The 17,289-nt window shown below is 40.0% G+C and overlaps 5 protein-coding genes across 7 annotated transcripts; 1 reads left to right on the forward strand and 4 right to left on the reverse strand.

Moving 5' to 3' along the window:
• Window positions 1–67: 67 nt before the first annotated feature.
• LOC17878869 (geraniol 8-hydroxylase) lies at window positions 68–1,769 on the reverse strand. Its single transcript, XM_006285749.2, has one exon. The coding sequence runs from the start codon at window positions 1,767–1,769 to the stop codon at window positions 90–92; it is 1,680 nt and encodes a 559-aa protein (XP_006285811.1). The 3' UTR covers window positions 68–89.
• Window positions 1,770–3,061: 1,292 nt separating this feature from the next.
• LOC111829304 lies at window positions 3,062–3,904 on the reverse strand. The gene has a single exon (XM_023778043.1). It carries the CDS (start codon window positions 3,902–3,904, stop codon window positions 3,062–3,064), a length of 843 nt encoding a protein of 280 aa, XP_023633811.1.
• A 2,802-nt stretch (window positions 3,905–6,706) lies between these two features.
• Window positions 6,707–8,027, reverse strand: LOC111829305. The gene is made up of 4 exons (XM_023778044.1): window positions 7,673–8,027; window positions 7,360–7,544; window positions 7,081–7,295; window positions 6,707–6,935 (listed from the first exon to the last, which is right to left on the reverse strand). The coding sequence occupies exons 1-4, from the start codon at window positions 8,025–8,027 to the stop codon at window positions 6,707–6,709; spliced, it is 984 nt and encodes a 327-aa protein (XP_023633812.1).
• A 3,613-nt stretch (window positions 8,028–11,640) lies between these two features.
• On the forward strand, window positions 11,641–13,365 carry LOC17879194 (protein ODORANT1). The gene is made up of 2 exons (XM_006284250.2): window positions 11,641–12,021; window positions 12,540–13,365. Exons 1-2 carry the CDS (start codon window positions 11,759–11,761, stop codon window positions 13,090–13,092), a joined length of 816 nt encoding a protein of 271 aa, XP_006284312.1. The 5' UTR covers window positions 11,641–11,758; the 3' UTR covers window positions 13,093–13,365.
• Window positions 13,366–14,504: 1,139 nt separating this feature from the next.
• Window positions 14,505–17,218, reverse strand: LOC17877411 (FAM10 family protein At4g22670). 3 transcript variants are annotated; one of them, XM_023779061.1, is made up of 11 exons: window positions 17,020–17,218; window positions 16,639–16,696; window positions 16,387–16,545; window positions 16,137–16,305; window positions 15,993–16,057; window positions 15,774–15,914; window positions 15,565–15,681; window positions 15,311–15,407; window positions 15,024–15,277; window positions 14,868–14,925; window positions 14,505–14,774 (listed from the first exon to the last, which is right to left on the reverse strand). In XM_023779061.1, exons 1-11 carry the CDS (start codon window positions 17,127–17,129, stop codon window positions 14,674–14,676), a joined length of 1,329 nt encoding a protein of 442 aa, XP_023634829.1. In that variant the 5' UTR covers window positions 17,130–17,218; the 3' UTR covers window positions 14,505–14,673. The 3 variants fall into 3 exon arrangements, with proteins under 3 accessions (XP_023634829.1, XP_023634830.1, XP_023634828.1); XM_023779062.1 differs by having other exon boundaries at window positions 15,024–15,244; window positions 15,278–15,407; XM_023779060.1 differs by having other exon boundaries at window positions 15,024–15,407; window positions 17,020–17,217.
• Window positions 17,219–17,289: the final 71 nt, after the last annotated feature.

The raw sequence follows: 17,289 nt of genomic DNA on the forward strand, positions 1-17,289 counted from the left end.
AAAGAGAGTAACTTACAACAACAAAAAAAAAAAAAAAAACTAAAAAAACTAAATTCAACTTCCCCAAACCAAACTTTCCATATTACTACTTAAGCTGTGTAGAGTTTTGGATCAGACAACCTTGGAACAGGAATAGCCAAAAGTGGAGACTTGAGCTTAAGAACAAGCCCAAACTTCTCTTCAGTCTCAAACTTCTGTCCTTTCGGAGCTTTCCAATCAAAAGAGTGAAGAAGCGACGCAATGTTGAACAAGACAAGCTTTTCCGCCATGTTAATCGCAGCGCAAATCCTCCTCCCAGATCCAAAAGGCAAGTACTTGAAATCACCCCCATTGAAATCAAGTGAGTTCGCCAAAAATCTCTCTGGTTTGAACTCGTTTGGTTCATCCCAATGCTTAGGATCTCTATGAATAGCCCAAACATTGATGAAAATCTTGGAGTCTTTAGGCACAGTGTATCCCGCAACCACCGAGGTTTCGCTGTTTCTGTGAGGAACAAGAAGAGGAAGCGTAGGGTGAAGCCTAAGAGTCTCTTTCATAACCGCTTGTAGATAAGAAAGCTTAGGCAAATGTGATTCTTCAACGACGTTGTCCCTTCCAACAACTTGATCCAGTTCTTGTCGGATCTTGCTCAAAACTTCTGGTCTACTTACAATCTCTGCCATGGCAAACTCTGATGCGTTAACTGATGTGTCTACGCCACCAAGAACCATATCCATGAGGAGAGACTTGACATGAGTCATGGACAGAGGAGCTTTCTCATCATCGTCTTTCACTCTAAGCAAGTATTGTAAGAAATCTTCTTCTTCTTCGCTTTTCTTTCCCACCATTTTGACATGACTCTCCATAACACGATCGAACAGGAGGTCGAGCTTCTTCACATGGCCTCTCATCTGCTTCACCAATCCCTGGAAATCGAATCTTGAGAACAACGGGAAGAAGTCTGAGTAGTTTTGAATCCCTTCAATGTCAGAGATATCAGAGATTAGGGTTTTGAGCTCGTTTCCTAAGGTTGTTCTCTCTTCACCTTCGACAGTCGCTCCCCACATCATACGAGTCACGACGTTGAAGATGGAAAGAAAGATTTGTTCTCCGAGGTTCACAGGAGATCCGTCACGAGCCATTTCCGACATGTAGACAATAGTTTGTCTGGTTTCTTCACGGCGAGTGGAGTAAGAAGCTTCGAGTGTCGGCGCAGTGAACATCTTCATGACGCAAAGCTTACGAAGTCTCCTCCAATGGGTGCCGTAAGGAGACCAAAGGATGTCTTCGCCACCGTAAGTGTTAATCTTTCCGACTTCGGGGAGGTCGTGGTTGGCGAAAGTGATGTCGTGGGTTTTGAGAACCTCGCGAGCCATGTCGGGGGATGAGACTACGATTGCGAGTTTCGATCCTAGGTGAATCTTCATGAGAGGGCCATGTTTTAGGGTTAGGGCTTGGAATTGCGTATGGAGGATTTCAGAGTTTAGGAATGGGAGGTTTCCAACGATGGGAAGTGGCCAAGGTCCCGGAGGCAACGGTGGTCCGTTCTTGGATTTGGACTTCCCTTGTATCCAGAAGTAACAGACGACGGCCAACAGAGCTGCGACGGCAAGCATCAAGGAGCTGTATGGTTCCTTCGTGTTGAGGATCTGCGAGAGGTTGATATTAGAGTTAGTAGACGCCGTTCCCATTTTTGTCTTTGGAGAGTAATATGTCACTATGTTTTGATTATTGGTTTGGAGGTTTTGTGTTGTGTTGATGTGAAGGTAGAAGAATGAGGGTGTGGACATTTATATTGTAGGCTTAGAGAGACTGATAACATTATTTTATTCTTCCTCAATATTATATTAGAAGATCAAAACTTCTATGAAATTTCTTTAGGTCTCTTGATTTTTTCATATTTTAAACTCAAAAAGTGGAAGATTTGAGACGCCGTTGATAGTGAAGGTACAAACTACAAAGTTACACTTACTAGTCCAAGTGAAAAAAACATGCAAAACAAAAAAAGGATAAAGCCTAGACGTTTTCTTTCATTAATGAGATATTAATTAGTAACATAAAGGTGGAGAAGTTATATCTTCTAATCACTAAAAATTTAAATTTTTTAAGTTAAAATAAAAATTAAAAACAATTGAAAAATATCATATCATAAAGATGGAGTTGTGGGAATAATAATAATCTCTGTTCATCTAAACTAAATTACTGATACTATGCTATCATAAATCTATGATTAACGTTATGTACTGTATTAGACGAAAATAGTAAAATAAGTTAGATAAAAACACAGCGCCAATCTTGACCAAGTCGCCCCCAGTTTTGAAGTCTCATTCAACTATTCAAAGAGATAACATGCGACAAAACAATATACAACAGAAGCAAGTGATGGAACAATATACTAACATTGTAAAAGATCACTAGACTTGTCAATCAACATTCAAAACTTTATCATCCATTAAACAATATCAGTAGTCATAGGTTGAATTTGACTTATTAAATTGTCTGTATGCTGATTTTTTATGTTCTGCTTTAGATAGTTTCAATAGTTTTGGACTCTTTTGTTCAGGTTTTTATTGTTATTTTCATTTTCTTGCCTCGGTTGTTGTTATTTGTGATGACCCGGCGGCTCGGCTAGTCCCACCGGATCTAGCTCAATTACATTCCAACACAAAAAAAAAAAAAAAAAATATTAAATTATAATTGTGTAAAGCAATTGATTCTAGTGTTCTAATTAATACTAGACATGATCAAAACCAATACAAGCACTAAAATGCACCATTATGCTGCAACCAACCTTTGCAGTATCTTCTGCGGCATGAATAAGAGGGTAGGCATATTCAGTTCATTTCTAGTATGGTTCGGATTTGGATTGGTTTGGTTAGTGACTTCTTAACATTTTCGATTCATTATGATTTTATTCGAATTTTTTAGCGGTCGACTTAGTTTTTTTTGCTAAACTGTAAATATCATATAATGAGGATAAGTGTTACAAGTGTAAGACTTAGGGATTGAACCTTGTCAAAAAAGAGAAAAACCAAGGAACAATAATCAGGATACAGACTTTAGAAAGGAAACAAAAGGATCTTCATCGTAGCCATAAGGGCATGAGTTTCTTGAATTTCGTCATGTGTCTTCTTGCTGTGATCGAGTTTCTGATTTGCCTGTCTATGTCTTTGCAGATGATGGATGGCGGGAGGCGGAGCTGGTTGTGGATCAGGTTATTCCGTTGTCTCCAAACAGTGTAAATCACACATTGAACAAGGAGGAGGCGCAACGTGCGAGGAGAGTTTGCAAGCCTGTTCCTCGTCCACTCCAACATCTCGTCCCAGCTACTTAAACACGTCTCGGGTAATTGGAGGTTTGTAAAGATGAAGGCCCAAACCTCACGGGTGTAGCTGCATTCGATAAACAGGTGCAGCCTAGTCTCCTCAGATGAGGAACAAAGGCAGCAGGTTGGAGACACTGGCAGACCCCAAGAGGCCAGTCTACTCATTGTGGGCAGCCTGTCGAGGTTTGCAAGCCACATGTTAAAGGCGTGCCTCGGCGTAGATCCTTTAAACCAGATAGAGGATGCCCAGTCCTTCACCGGGCTCTTATGGCGGATGGCCTCCCAAGTTTTTCCTGCGTTGTAACCATCATAGCTTATACCATCAATGACCCAATCAAACCAATCATCATCATCTGAATCTGTTGGGAGGGGAATGGTTGATAAGTAGACTTGGAGAGCAAGATCTTTATCTGATCTCGGCCTTCTCAGCTTCCAACCCTGGGAGTCAAAAGCATCTGAGATTTTTGCGTGGACGGGAACTCTTAAAGAAGTTGGCCCAGTTTCCCCGAAGAGCTTGATTAAAGGCCCCAAAGAAGTCCAGCTGTCAAACCAGAACCAGCCAACCGACCCGTTGCCAACTTGACACTTAATGAATCTCATTGCTAGCTCCCTACGCTTAAGGAGATTTTTCCAGAGCCACGAGTCACTTGGTTTTGCTTTAATGGCCCAAAAACTGACTTTGTCCAACTTATGGTGGTGATTTTGCCAAGCAACCCACAAAGATCCACTATTGGAGAAGAGTAGCCAAATAAGCTTGAGAGACAAAGTGGTGTTCTAAGCCGAAAGTTTCCTGAGACCAATTCCACCTTCACACTTAGGGAGACATACTGTGGACCAATTAACCTTTGCTTTGTTGTGGTTGTCAACTGAACCAGACCAAAGAAAGCTGGAGCATAGCGACTCAATCATTCTGATGCACCCTTTTGGTAACGAGAAAGTAGACATCCAGAAATTTACAGTCCCATAGATAACTGAGGAGATGAGTTGCCTTCTCCCAGCAAAAGATAAAGCTTTTACAGCCCAAGCTCTAAACTTGCTTGATATCTTCTCAATCAAAGGGGAGTATTCATTCTGCCTTAGCTTCCTGCTCATTAGGGGGAGCCCTAAGTATCTCACCGGGAGATTCCCAAGAGGGAACCCGTAACTGCAGATGCACATGGTTTCTGAATTTGATAGGCCAGCATGGAAAAGCAAAGTCTTGTCCCTGTTCATGTGGAGACCAGACCAGCCTGCAAAATCCTCAAGGGTCTCAAATATTCCATGGAGAGAGCTGCTACTTCCATCAAAAAACAGCATGACATCATCCGCGAACATTAAGTGGGAGATTTTTAAATCAGAAGTCCGAGGATGATAAGAGATGTAACCCGAGTCAAACCTAGACTTCAGAAGCTTAGAGAAAGTGTCCATAACCAGCACGAATAGGTAGGGCGAAAGCGGGTCCCCTTGTCGAAGGCCTTTGTTGCTCTTAAAGAACCCATCTGAGTGACCATTAACTGAGATGGAAAAAGTGGGGGTACAAATACATTCCTTGATCCAGCCTATGAATTTCGTAGGCACATCCAGGGCTTGAAGGGAAGAAAGCACAAAATCCCATCTTACCGAGTCAAACGCTTTCCTGAGATCAACCTTTAACATTGCCCGAGGAGATATTGTTTTGCTGTTGTAACCTTGGACAATTTCCGTAGCCAGCAACACATTCTCAGAAAGTAGACGCCCAGACAGGAAAGCGGACTGTTCTGGAGAGATCACCAATGGCAGAAGAGATTGCAGACGGCCAGCCAGTAACTTAGCAATAACTTTGTAGACCGTGTTTAAACAAGAGATAGGCCTGAAGTCGACGACTCTGGAAGAATTCAGAGATTTCGGGATAAGAACCAAGGAAGTAGCATTCCACTGCTTGAGGAGCTGACCCGAAACAAAAAATTCAGAGACTGCCGCTGAAGCTTCATCGCCCACTACGCTCCAGCAGGAAGTGAAGAATTCAGCAGAGTACCCGTCTGGACCGCTAGTCTTATTCCTAGGGAGGGAAAAAAATGCCGCTTTTATCTCTTCCAAGGAGAAAGGTGCTGCTAGCTTGTCTCTTTGAGAGTCTGAGCAAGAGTAGCTGAGGATATTTTTGATGTCATCTTGAAAAAACAGGGGCTCTGACTCTTCTCTACCCAACAGGTCACTGAAGAAAGAGATGCAATGACTTTGGATTCCTTGCTGCGTTTCGATACGGGCACCACTATCATCAACCAAAAAGTGAATATGATTTGCAGCTTGTCTTAATGAGGCCATTCTGTGAAAATATGCAGAGTTTTTATCACCTTCTGCAAGCCAAAGGATCCTTGATCTCTGACAAAAGAAAGATTCTTCAGCTTCAGACAAAATAGCCCACTTTCTAGTAGCTTCCAACTCCAGAGCTGCTAGATAATCAGAAGGAGCAGCCAAGAGCCTGTTTTGAATATCACAAAGGGCATTGGTCGCTTCCACAACTCGCTTTTCCAGGTCTGAATAGTTTTCCTTGCTGAAATCCCTAATGACCTTTTTAATTTCCTTAAGTTTGTAGGACAATCTGAACATGTCTGACCCCACAACATTGATAGAGAGCCAGGAGAAGCAAATCAATGGTAGAAATTCAGGATTCTTAAGCAGGTAGTTGTAGAACCTAAAGGGCTTTTTCTGTCTTTGCTGGTCTGTGGACAAAGAAAGAGAGATAGGAGAATGATCTGAGAACTTTGGAGTCCCGAAGAAACCTGTAGAGAGAGGAAAAGCGGCTTGCCATTCATCATTTACAAGGATCATATCCAGCTTCTTTGCCATTGGGTTCACTCTCCTTTTGTTCCACCAAGTGTAAGAACATCCCCGAAAAGTAAGATCAGATAAATTAGCTTGCTGCAGAGCATCAGAGAACTCTCTAGTAGACCGATCAGAATTTAGGCTAGCAGGCGATGAATGTTCTGAGGGGCGAAGAATTTGATTGAAGTCTCCTAGCACCACCCAAGGGAGACCCACCACTCTACTGTCAGAAGCCACAGAGCACAATTCGAGCCACAACTCTCGTCTAGTATTCAGGTCGTTGGAAGCATAGACACAAGAGATCACAAACACGGTGGGATTATCAGGGAACTGTACCTCAGCCGTGATCATTTGAAGGGAAGTAGCCAAAATCTTCACCTTCGCACTAGGATGCCAGAAGATCCAAATTTTTCCTAAGTCTGAAAAAGAGTAATTAGCCGAGTGAGACCAGCCAGGCAGAAGATCATGTAAAAACTTACCCATCTTCACTTCCTTGACGTGCGTCTCTATAATACTACCAAACAGGGGTGGAGTACTCCTAACCCACTTCTTTAATCCGCTTCTATGGGATCGCTTATTGAATCCGCGGACATTCCAACAAAAAATGTTACTATACATAAATTATTTGCGTTTTGGGCCAAAGCCCCTGGAATCTCTCCGATTCTTCTTCGAGACGACTTCCAAAAATTCATGTTCCTCTTCAGACAGAAATCCGCGAGCCTCCTCCTCACTAGAATTGATATCCGTGGAGTCAGAGTCTCCTTCAGAGGACTTCTGAGAAGACTTCTGAGAAGACTTCGCAGAGGATGCTCTCACTTTCTCTTTGTCTTTGGGAACTGGCCTGGAGTTGCTGTGTTCACCAACAGCAATGATAGAATGACGGGAGAGAGGAACCACAGGAAGAAGGGGGGGGAGAGGGCGCACTCTTTATCACAGAGGGTAAACTCTTTGGAGCAGGTTGGGACTGAGGAAGAGATGGGTGGAGAGAATCCAACCTTTGCACAACCGCAGGGGCTACTGCTACAGACGCAGCTGCAGGAACCACGCCTGATGAAACATTTGGCTTAGGGTTTAGGGGCTTCCTAGCTCCATTTCCTTTTATCCTTGGGCAAACTGCAGCTGGATGACTTGTGGAGTTACAGTTCTTGCAGGTGATAGGGGCTGTTTTACATCGCTTTAGACTATGACCCAACGACTCGTCTAATCTCGCCTGAGTCAAATTGAACATTCACACCTTCAGGCAGCGGCTTACGGGGGTCGATAAACGTAAAGACCTTGGCCACCTCCAAGTTTGATTTGTCTTTGGTGTCAGGATGGAGGCAATCAGGATGACCAACTAAACCCGCTATGTGTTCGAGACCTTCCTCGTTGAAGCACTGCAGGGGTACGTTGCGCAATTCCAACCAGATTGGAGCAATGGTCAGCTCAGGGTTCACCGGAGCCATTCCAGGTTCCCAGTCTGCGACGAACATGGTTTGGCCGTCTATCTTCCATAGACGCTGGTTCATGACACGACGTCGAGTCTGAGCATTGGTGATTCAAAAGAGGAACGCATTTCCTTCTGTCTTCAATACAGAAACTCCTTACAGTGAGGACAAATAGGTGGCATCCAAGGGCTTGAGACAACGACTCGTCTAATCTCGCCTGAGTCAAATTGAACATTCACACCTTCAGGCAGCGGCTTACGGGGGTCGATAAACGTAAAGACCTTGGCCACCTCCAAGTTTGATTTGTCTTTGGTGTCAGGATGGAGGCAATCAGGATGACCAACTAAACCCGCTATGTGTTCGAGACCTTCCTCGTTGAAGCACTGCAGGGGTACGTTGCGCAATTCCAACCAGATTGGAGCAATGGTCAGCTCAGGGTTCACCGGAGCCATTCCAGGTTCCCAGTCTGCGACGAACATGGTTTGGCCGTCTATCTTCCATAGACGCTGGTTCATGACACGACGTCGAGTCTGAGCATTGGTGATTCAAAAGAGGAACGCATTTCCTTCCGTCTTCAATACAGAAATATCTTTAAATTGCCGACTCCAGAAACCGTTGACTATTGTGTGAACAAGAGATTGCGGTGGAGGGTCGGAGTAGAACTGTCCAATGATGAAGGACTCCCAAGATTTCTGGTGCTTTTCAATAATAGAGTTTGGAATTTTCACACATGCTTCACCGTTAGGAAGGGTGAACGGTGTTCCTTTCTTCGATAACTTCCGAGAGGATCCTTTGAAAAGACCTGCCCACTCGTCGCTTGGAGGAGGGACTGAGGGAGGAAGCGTGGCTGGGGTCACCGGAGTAACGGCTACCGCAGTAGGGTTGGAGACGATGGCACCACCAAGGGCCTTGTCTGCAATTGGGAGAGGATCGAGTACGGGGACAGAGACGGCTAAGGCGACTGAGGCGTCTGCACTTGGAGGCCGTACGGTGTCTGATACTGGGACTGCTGGCTTTGCAATGGCTGAGCTTGTCTGGGCGACAGAGGCTGAGGCATTTGGTATAGAGGCCGCTGGAATTTCAATCGCAGCCGATGAAGAATTCAGATCTGGATCTGACGCACTGGTGGCTTCTGCTTCTGGGATGGCTGAGACTGACGCCAAGGCCAGATCTGAGGCATTTAGAGGAGCAGACTCACTCGGAGACACATGCTTGGTAGCGGAAGGAATCGAAACGACCGAGGTTGAAGAGGAGTGACCCGGCGAAGCAGACTCCTTCGAAGGGGGTGACGCCGAGCCAGGAGGCTTCCGTTTAGGTTTCTTTATCTTCCCCATGAGGAGAGGAGGGCCTGAAAGCGAGAGAAGGAGGGGATTCCGACGCCGTGAGAGACGCCGGAGTTGGGATACGAAAAAAGTCAACTTCGCTGTTTTTTCTCCTTAATCACCTTTTTTTTTTTTTTTAGTTTTGATCCTCTCCGGTCGACTTAGTTACGTCTTACGTTAAATAGTATGTTTATGTAGTGTCTAAGATTGAATGCATAAGAATTTAACCCAAATGCTGAAAAGGCTAATTAAATGCTATTTACGAGCTCTAATCATACCATGGCATTTTGGTCAGTCCAAGCCACACTGTGGGATCTACATAAATACGAAATTGCCAGTCTAGTATTTCTTTAAATGCTTTTCAAATCGTTGGAATGTAGTGTGATTAATTACTCTTGTGAAGACTACGTGTACATGTGTGTGCGACCTTAACATGATTATGAGAGTAAGACCAAGAACACAAAGCTTCATGGATACATCCTGATCATTCATTCGTGTGTTATATATCAACTTTGCCATAGAAGTCAAAATCACCAAACAATCCGTGAAATGTCAAATTCTGAATAGAAGAAACCTTGAGAAGGATAACAATCATGTTGATGATCACTGTCTTACGGGTCTGGGCCTAACATATTATATAATTGCGGTACAAGACCCAACAAGAAGATCCAACCCATTGGAAAACATTGTGCCAATGGCAAAAGATATTATCTTTATATATACAACCAGAGTTTTATTTGAGCACGCAACATCTCATGCAAATTATGCAGTACACAAATGATATTATTTGTTAAACATAAGTTCATATTTGGCCTTAACTGAGATATGATGCTCAATGCATGACCAGGCCACCAGGGGTTATCTATCTCGCGTTCTTATGTATAAATATATATAATGTATGATTTAACACTATTGGTAACATACTGATTAACATGTAACGTAGCTAAAATTTGAATATAGTTTTTATTTGAAGATGAACTGTAAATATAATAATATTAAACAGACATACTAATATACTATATTATAGCAATTCTTAGTTAGTTGGTAATTAAATACATAAATCGAAATATGGTCTACAAGAAAGGGGACAAAAGTGACTTGACTAACAATAGTGTCATCTCTTTATATTTACAGTTCCATATACATACACACGTACATAAGCACGAATTTATTATATATATATATATATATATATATATATATATATATATATATATATATATATATGCATGCATAATATAATGACGATGGCATTACTCGTAAGTTACGTAAGTGGTGACTTGGAAATGGGATTAAAGCAAAGAAGTTGATTTAAAACTTTTGATTAAGGGGACAAGCGATGATCAAGAGTCTTGAATCTTAATTAATTCATAATTAGCAAACGAGAGTTTGTAGAGAAATAGAAGAAAAGTGGTGGGGTTTAAGGCAGAAGCCTCGTTTCCTAATCCTAAGGTGTTCAAATGTCACTTTAACAAAGTAGACATGAAGAGACTCAAGTTTTTCCAAGAAACTGTAACTTCATAATATATTCCATTTCATGAAACAAAGATTCACATATTTTCACTTTTCACAAACTCAACGACCACATTCTAATTAATCATGTTTCTAATCACATATGTTATTCAATTGCGCACAAATGACCAAGTCGGAAAATCACATAAAATGTATATACTTCGAAATTAAGACTAACTAGTTTTTTTTTTTAACATGAACCTAAAATTGCAAGTAACCCACACATAAGTCGCAAATATTAGGAATGGTCTAGAGCTATACGTGTACACCTATGTGTCGCATGCATATTCGTCTATATTTTATCTTCCGTACCGGCGACAATTACAGAAGTGTTATGTAACAAATTTGATCATATGTACTTGTTTAAGTAATTGGGTTAAAACTGTATGAGTCGCACGTGTGATTGCGTACATTCGCACGCACCCTATCCTTTCACATTAGTTCCAAAGTCATTTTCACCAACCAAATGCAACATCTCCAACACTTCTTTCTGTGATCTTATTAGCATCAGATTTGACAAAGTAAGACAAATTTATATTTTCTTAACCTTAATCATTTCTAACCAAAAAAAACTGAATCATTATTTATTTGAATAATCTTATTTCATCAGATACCTTAATTCTTCAGCTGACTTTTAAAACTCTTAATAACTCTATTTTATATTATATTAAAATGAATAATTCAATAACCATAGTATATATGAATACATAGATAAAGTAAAACACAAAATATCTTCTTTGAAATTGTTGTACCTTCCCCATCATGACATCTGTAAATACATACGTTATATTTACCTTAATTAAAAACAAGCCTGATCTATATATATATACATATTTGTTATTTTGTACGAACGAGTAATGCATAATTCTTATTTTAGATCATTGCTATTCTTCTATAACTAATGATAAAGTAGTGAAGACGGGTATATATAAAGTTACTCTGTAAATTTCTTTAATAAATTTCAAAGAACTGTTCTAAGAAAATTGATTAAGAACTCAAACGCTACATCAAGAGATGAGAGATCTATAATGGCGACATGCTCGAGAACCGCTACTAGTAAAAATGTCTTGCCATAATGCCACTAACTTTTCGGTAATGTATATTAACAAGAATTAATTAGTAAAAGTCTTCTATATGTGTGTATATTTTTAACAAAAAAGTATGTATATAATTATTTATATATTATGTAACGTTTTTTTTTTCTGAAAACAATCGTGGGGTAAAGGTGTGAGAATTAAGGTTATATATAGGTGGGTGAGCTTTGGTAGGCTTTTGACATAACTTGCAAGCTGTTGAGATTTTCCATCCTCAATAACTTTTAGATTTCTCATCTCTCTAGCTCCCATCTCTTTACTCTCTATTTCACATCCCCATAATTCATAATACACAATCACACATTAATATAATATTTAATGGGGAGGCAGCCATGCTGCGACAAGCTAGGGGTGAAGAAAGGGCCTTGGACGGTGGAGGAAGACAAGAAGCTCATAAACTTCATACTCACCAACGGCCATTGTTGCTGGCGTGCTTTGCCAAAGCTGGCCGGTCTCCGCCGCTGTGGAAAGAGCTGCCGTCTTCGCTGGACTAACTATCTCCGGCCTGACTTGAAGAGGGGCCTTCTCTCTCACGATGAAGAACAACTTGTCATTGATCTTCACGCTCATCTCGGCAATAAGTAAGCCTACATAACTAGTACTCATAAATTAAACCCACAGTTTCTTTTGTGTTGCTTCTACTTATGATTTGTGTCTTTAGGTATATCGTTCCATATATGAACAAAAGCTTACAAATTATCAAATTTATGTTAAAATTGCGATTTTACGTTGTAAAAACACTAGAGACTTAAGATAAACATTGGTTTAGATCTCGACATCTCGTATGTTATTCATAAAATATAAAGTCAATTGCATGTGATCCAACATGTTTAGTGTATGTATGTGTTAAGTAAATTATGCCAAATATATCAATTAGATAGATCCAAATAAGTTGGTCAAATATGTAGAATAATTTTTCGATTTGCATTAATTTTACTTTGAAATCAACTTCAAGACAAAGTAACGTCCTTCTCTTCCAAAAACAATGTTAACTTATTTTGTCAATCTTCTTGTGTTTATATTTCAAGAAACATATCCACCAACACTTCATAAAATATTATATATTCTTGTGATTGAGAATTTTTTTATTATCTTATAGGTGGTCTAAGATAGCTTCAAGATTACCTGGAAGAACAGATAATGAAATAAAAAACCATTGGAATACTCACATCAAGAAAAAACTTATTAAGATGGGAATCGACCCTATGACCCATCAACCCTTAAACCAAGAACCTTCTAACACCGACCCGTCCAAAACCATTTCCTCGAATCCAGATGATATCTCAAAGGAACCAAAGACAGCCAGCACAAAAACCTTGGACATAATTAGTGGCACGACAACAACAGAAGACGAAAGCAGTAGCACGGTTACTGATCAAAACAGTTCGATGGATAATGAAAATCATCTACTTGACAACAATTACAATGATGATGAGTTGTTTAGTTACTTATGGTCCGACGAAACTACAAAAGCTGACGCCTCGTTGGGTGATAGTAACTATGGCGCCGTTGGTGGAACATTATATGACAGTAATAATATTTCCACCACCGTTTCAGATCTTCCGATATGGTCACCCGAAGGAATCAACGACAAAGATTGGATGTTTCTCGACTATTGTCAAGACTTTGGTGTTCATGATTTTGGGTTTTGACTCTTCACTATTGACATAGTGGCAGCTCTCTGGAGATGAGTCACAAGCATATAATGTATATGTGTACACTATAAATGTATATGTAGTAGCATAAAAAATCCATGTAAAGCAGTAAGGGTGCACCGTGGTTTTCAAGTATTGTTAATTAGGGTATGGTGTAAGGTTTTGTCAAAGTCAGGACACCACAAGTTTATTTAGTTTTCTTTTGTTTTTATATTATGGTGTAGTCAAATAATTCACATAATGCCAAAAGCCTAAGAATGAATAATATCATGAAAACATTGTGAATCGTCGTAATCAACGTTTGGATCTTTTTTAACTTAAGTGACTTAGAGCAGTGGCTCTAATTTTTTTTCTAGTTTATCATCATTGACTATGTATCTATTATTTTCAAACTTTTAAGGAGATTTTTATTGATGTTCAAAGACGATATGAGCCTAACCAATTAAAAAATAAGTATGAATACAGTATGTGACCTGAATTAAAATAACCATTGTAGTCATTAGTCAATTTATTGGTTTTGATTCAATATAAAGTGAGTATACAACCACATAAGTCCGGATTTATGTACTTAACGTATGAAACTAACACATGATCACCCATTGGTCTTGGCCGTAAAACAGTTTAGATTTTCATATCGTTTCAAAATATGTCCACTAGTCCAAAAAATTATAGGAAAATAGATTTTCTAATACATAATTCCCTAAATAGGTGATGAAAATAAAACAAATTTTGTTTCACAGTTATGTTTTCTTTCTGTAGTAATGATCATATGTTTTCCTTGTTGTTCGATATGGTTATTAATTAGTCCCCATTTTTTGTAGTCATTCACACTTTCGGATTTGAAATCAGGCTATGACACAACACGACTAATCTAAAACTTGGTGATCAAAAGTCATCAGTTACTAGATACTAGTAAACTGCATGTTATATAAGATCAGAGTTTTAAGTCAAAGAGTATCTTAATTGTTTTTAGATTCAACTTCACAGTTTTAGCCCTTTACTCCTTTAAGGTCAAACAATTGGAAATGAGATGGGGCAACCTGCGACGAAAGTTAAATGTGAATGTAACAAACCGTCAAATATATTTTGGTCTCCATGTCTTTGTCAATGAAACTATACAATGAGTTCAATTTCTTCTTCTTCTTCTTCTTTCACATTAATGCCCTTAGAAAAAATTAATCCAAAGCAAAAGAAAAAACATCGATTCATAAAATAGTCTTACTCTTTACACTTTTGCTTCTTATAGTCAAGACTACATTTTGTGGTAAGAATTGCTAAGTTGTCTACTCCACAGAGTGTACACTGGACGTTCCAATTTGGATTCCATGTTTTGTTTTGTAATTTTCCAATGTAAATAAATTTTACGAACAAGTCACATCTGATGCTCCATCCAAGTGTTCAAAACAATAGGAAGTGAAAAAAAAGATGTAAATTACTAAGAGAAAAGAGTTTAGCTTCTGTTCAAGTTCCTCTGCAACGAAAACATAAAACGAAAAAAAAAATCTCAACATATCTCTCTCATCATCTCTCAAGCAATTAAACACAGAAATGGCAAAGAGAAGAAACTTGTTATTTTGTTTACTTGGCTCCTCCTCCAAATTTGCCCATCATCTTTGCAATCACCGGAGCAACCTTCGGATTCGCCTGATGCTTCGCTAGATTTGCAGGGTTCTTCATCACTGTTTAACATCCAAACAAAATATTCAAGACTCAGAAAATACTCAAAAACATTAGGATAGTAACATCAACTGCAACTTTAAATCGAGTCATACCATCTTGAAGAGCAGCCATGACTTCTGGGTCGCTAAACGCAGTCATCAGCTCAGGATCCTGCTCACAAATATCAAAACCATTAGTAAACTTACAATCCCTACTTATGCAATAACTTCATCAAATCTGAATTTTTGTTAATTTACAGTCACTCTTACGTTCAATATTTTGCTGAAGTCCATACCACCGGGCATACCACCACCGCCTGCACCTGGCATACCGCCACCCCCCATTCCTGGCATACCGCCACCACCCATTCCTGGCATACCGCCACCACCCATTCCCGGCATACCACCCATTCCTGGCATACCACCCATTCCTGGCATTCCTGGCATGCCGCCCATTCCTGCAGGCATACCGCCCATTCCTCCCGGCATACCTCCTGGGAATCCCCCGGGCATACCACCCATACCTCCTGGGAATCCCCCGGGCATACCACCCATACCTCCTGGGAATCCACCAGGCATACCTCCTGGGAAACCGCCTCCTGATGGTCTGCTTGATGATGACTGTTCTTCTTTCTTAGCTTTATCATAGGCAGCCTTACAGAAAAAGAGACATGAATAAGCCCCAAAAGGATATTTACAAAACCCAGTAATATTGTCAATAGTAATATTGTCAATATAAAACTGACACTCATATTTTGTTCAAAAAAACTGACACTCATATTATCAAAAGATTATTACTCTACGAAGCTACCTGTGCTTCAGCGCGGCGGCGTAGCCTATCACGCTCAGCCTTTTTGTCCTCTCTTTCCTTACGTAGTCTGTCATACTTTCTACGGTGTTCCTCGAGCTTATGAGCATTAGGTTCAACCTAAAAATGTCAAGAAAGTTTGTAAATGAATCACGCTAAGGAATTGTTTCTGAAGCCAAACAGAAACAGCAGACAGGCAAGCCCGTGCATACCTTCTTGAGCACAGCACTAATTTCCTCATCATAGTCTATCGTAGAAGCAAGGTGAAGGTCTTTTGCAGCCTCGGCCCATTCTCCAAGCATGGCACGAGCCATCCCCCGTGATTTGTATCCTTTAGCAGAATCAGGATTAATCTGCGATCTCAAACATAAAAAGATTCAATACCATCACTAGAACACAACATTTCTGGAGTAAATGATAGAATACTGTACCTCCAGTGCAGCATTTGCATCTCGAATAGCAGCGTTTGGCTTCTTTAACTTAATGTAGACACTAGCTGAAACACAAATATAAACAATTAGGTACAGAAACCCATCAGATGGATGTTATAAAGTACAGAATCAGCTTGTACTCACCCCTGTTCCCATACATAATAGCTGAAGTCGGATTCAAAGTAATTGCCTGAGTTAAATGCTCAATTGCTTCATCAAAATTTCCTTCAGAAAGGGCCTCCATGGCTTTGCCCTTAGCTTCTTGAGCAGCTTCACGATTCTCATCAGTCACCTCCACTGATGAATCCCCCATCTGTATCAAAAACCAAGAAGAGTTAAAAGAGATAAATTAGAAAATCAAAAGCTTAGGTTTTATGTTCGGCCATCATTGTACCTTTTGAGGAGGATCATTATCAGGTTCAACAGTGTCTCCTTCAAGCTCTACATCAGATTCAACAATCTCATCCTCTTCTTCTACTTCCTCCACTTTCGGTTTCGGTTCTTCAGTTTCTTCCATGTCATCATCACTCTCTTCTTCCACTACGAAACTCTTCTGTTAAACAAAAAAAAACAATCAAATCAAAAACAAACTCTTCTACAGAACAGAAACACACTCAATTGAAATCAAACATAACAATGGTTATACCGCTTTAGTGTCTTTGTCCTCTTGATGATGAGCACCAGTAGGTATCTTAGCACCAAGACTGAAATCATGAAAATTACAAAAATCATTCAAAACCCAAAATTTACAGAACAATAGATTAGTGCTCAAAGGTAAACACTTTTAACAAAACTACAAGAAATTTAAAACCAAAGACAGCTTCTTTCATATACAAGAGTGTAAAGGGTTTATCAAATTCGACAATAGATTGAAACGAGAGATCAGAGCAATACACTTTCTACAAACACAGACTCAAAAGACCAAAACTTTACTGAATCTAAATTCTAAACCAGCACAGATGAAAACTAAAGCATAAGAAAAGAAAAAAACGATTAGATCGAAGCAAGGAGCAGATGTAAAAAGTACCTCTCGAGATAGTCGCGGAAGAAGGAGAGTGAAGGAGTAGAGAGAAGGGAAGGGTCAGACTTGCATTGATCGATGAAGACCTTGAGCTCACTAAGCTTCGTCGCATCCATCTTTTCCGATCCGGCGAGAGAGATACAAAGAGTGTTTGTTTAGGTCTGGTGTGTGTGTAAAAGTCTCGTCTTTTTCTTTATAAGTCTTTTGAGTTTTCGATTTGGAGAATTTGGGGAAAAAAGGAAGTGAATAATAAAAGAGTTTCTTCTAGTATCTTCT

Source organism: Capsella rubella, unplaced genomic scaffold (assembly GCF_000375325.1).
Source record: "Capsella rubella cultivar Monte Gargano unplaced genomic scaffold, Caprub1_0 scaffold_7, whole genome shotgun sequence".
Lineage (NCBI taxonomy): Eukaryota > Viridiplantae > Streptophyta > Magnoliopsida > Brassicales > Brassicaceae > Capsella > Capsella rubella.

Excerpts from the sequence above, each read along its gene's own strand:
- LOC17878869 (XM_006285749.2), bottom strand. The coding sequence starts at position 1,769 with ATGTCCACACCCTCATTCTTCTACCTTCACATCAACACAACACAAAAC.
- LOC111829304 (XM_023778043.1), bottom strand. The coding sequence starts at position 3,904 with ATGAGATTCATTAAGTGTCAAGTTGGCAACGGGTCGGTTGGCTGGTTC.
- LOC111829305 (XM_023778044.1), bottom strand. The coding sequence starts at position 8,027 with ATGAACCAGCGTCTATGGAAGATAGACGGCCAAACCATGTTCGTCGCA. Across the intron at positions 7,545-7,672 it reads GCCACCTATTTGTCCTCACT|ACTGGGAACCTGGAATGGCT; the intron begins GTAAGGAGTTTC and ends TGTTCGTCGCAG. Across the intron at positions 7,296-7,359 it reads CAAACTTGGAGGTGGCCAAG|GCGAGATTAGACGAGTCGTT; the intron begins GTCTTTACGTTT and ends AATTTGACTCAG.
- LOC17879194 (XM_006284250.2), top strand. The coding sequence starts at position 11,759 with ATGGGGAGGCAGCCATGCTGCGACAAGCTAGGGGTGAAGAAAGGGCCT. Across the intron at positions 12,022-12,539 it reads CACGCTCATCTCGGCAATAA|GTGGTCTAAGATAGCTTCAA; the intron begins GTAAGCCTACAT and ends ATTATCTTATAG.
- LOC17877411 (XM_023779060.1), bottom strand. The coding sequence starts at position 17,129 with ATGGATGCGACGAAGCTTAGTGAGCTCAAGGTCTTCATCGATCAATGC. Across the intron at positions 16,058-16,136 it reads TATTATGTATGGGAACAGGG|CTAGTGTCTACATTAAGTTA; the intron begins GTGAGTACAAGC and ends TTTGTGTTTCAG. Across the intron at positions 14,926-15,023 it reads ACTTCAGCAAAATATTGAAC|GATCCTGAGCTGATGACTGC; the intron begins GTAAGAGTGACT and ends ATTTGTGAGCAG.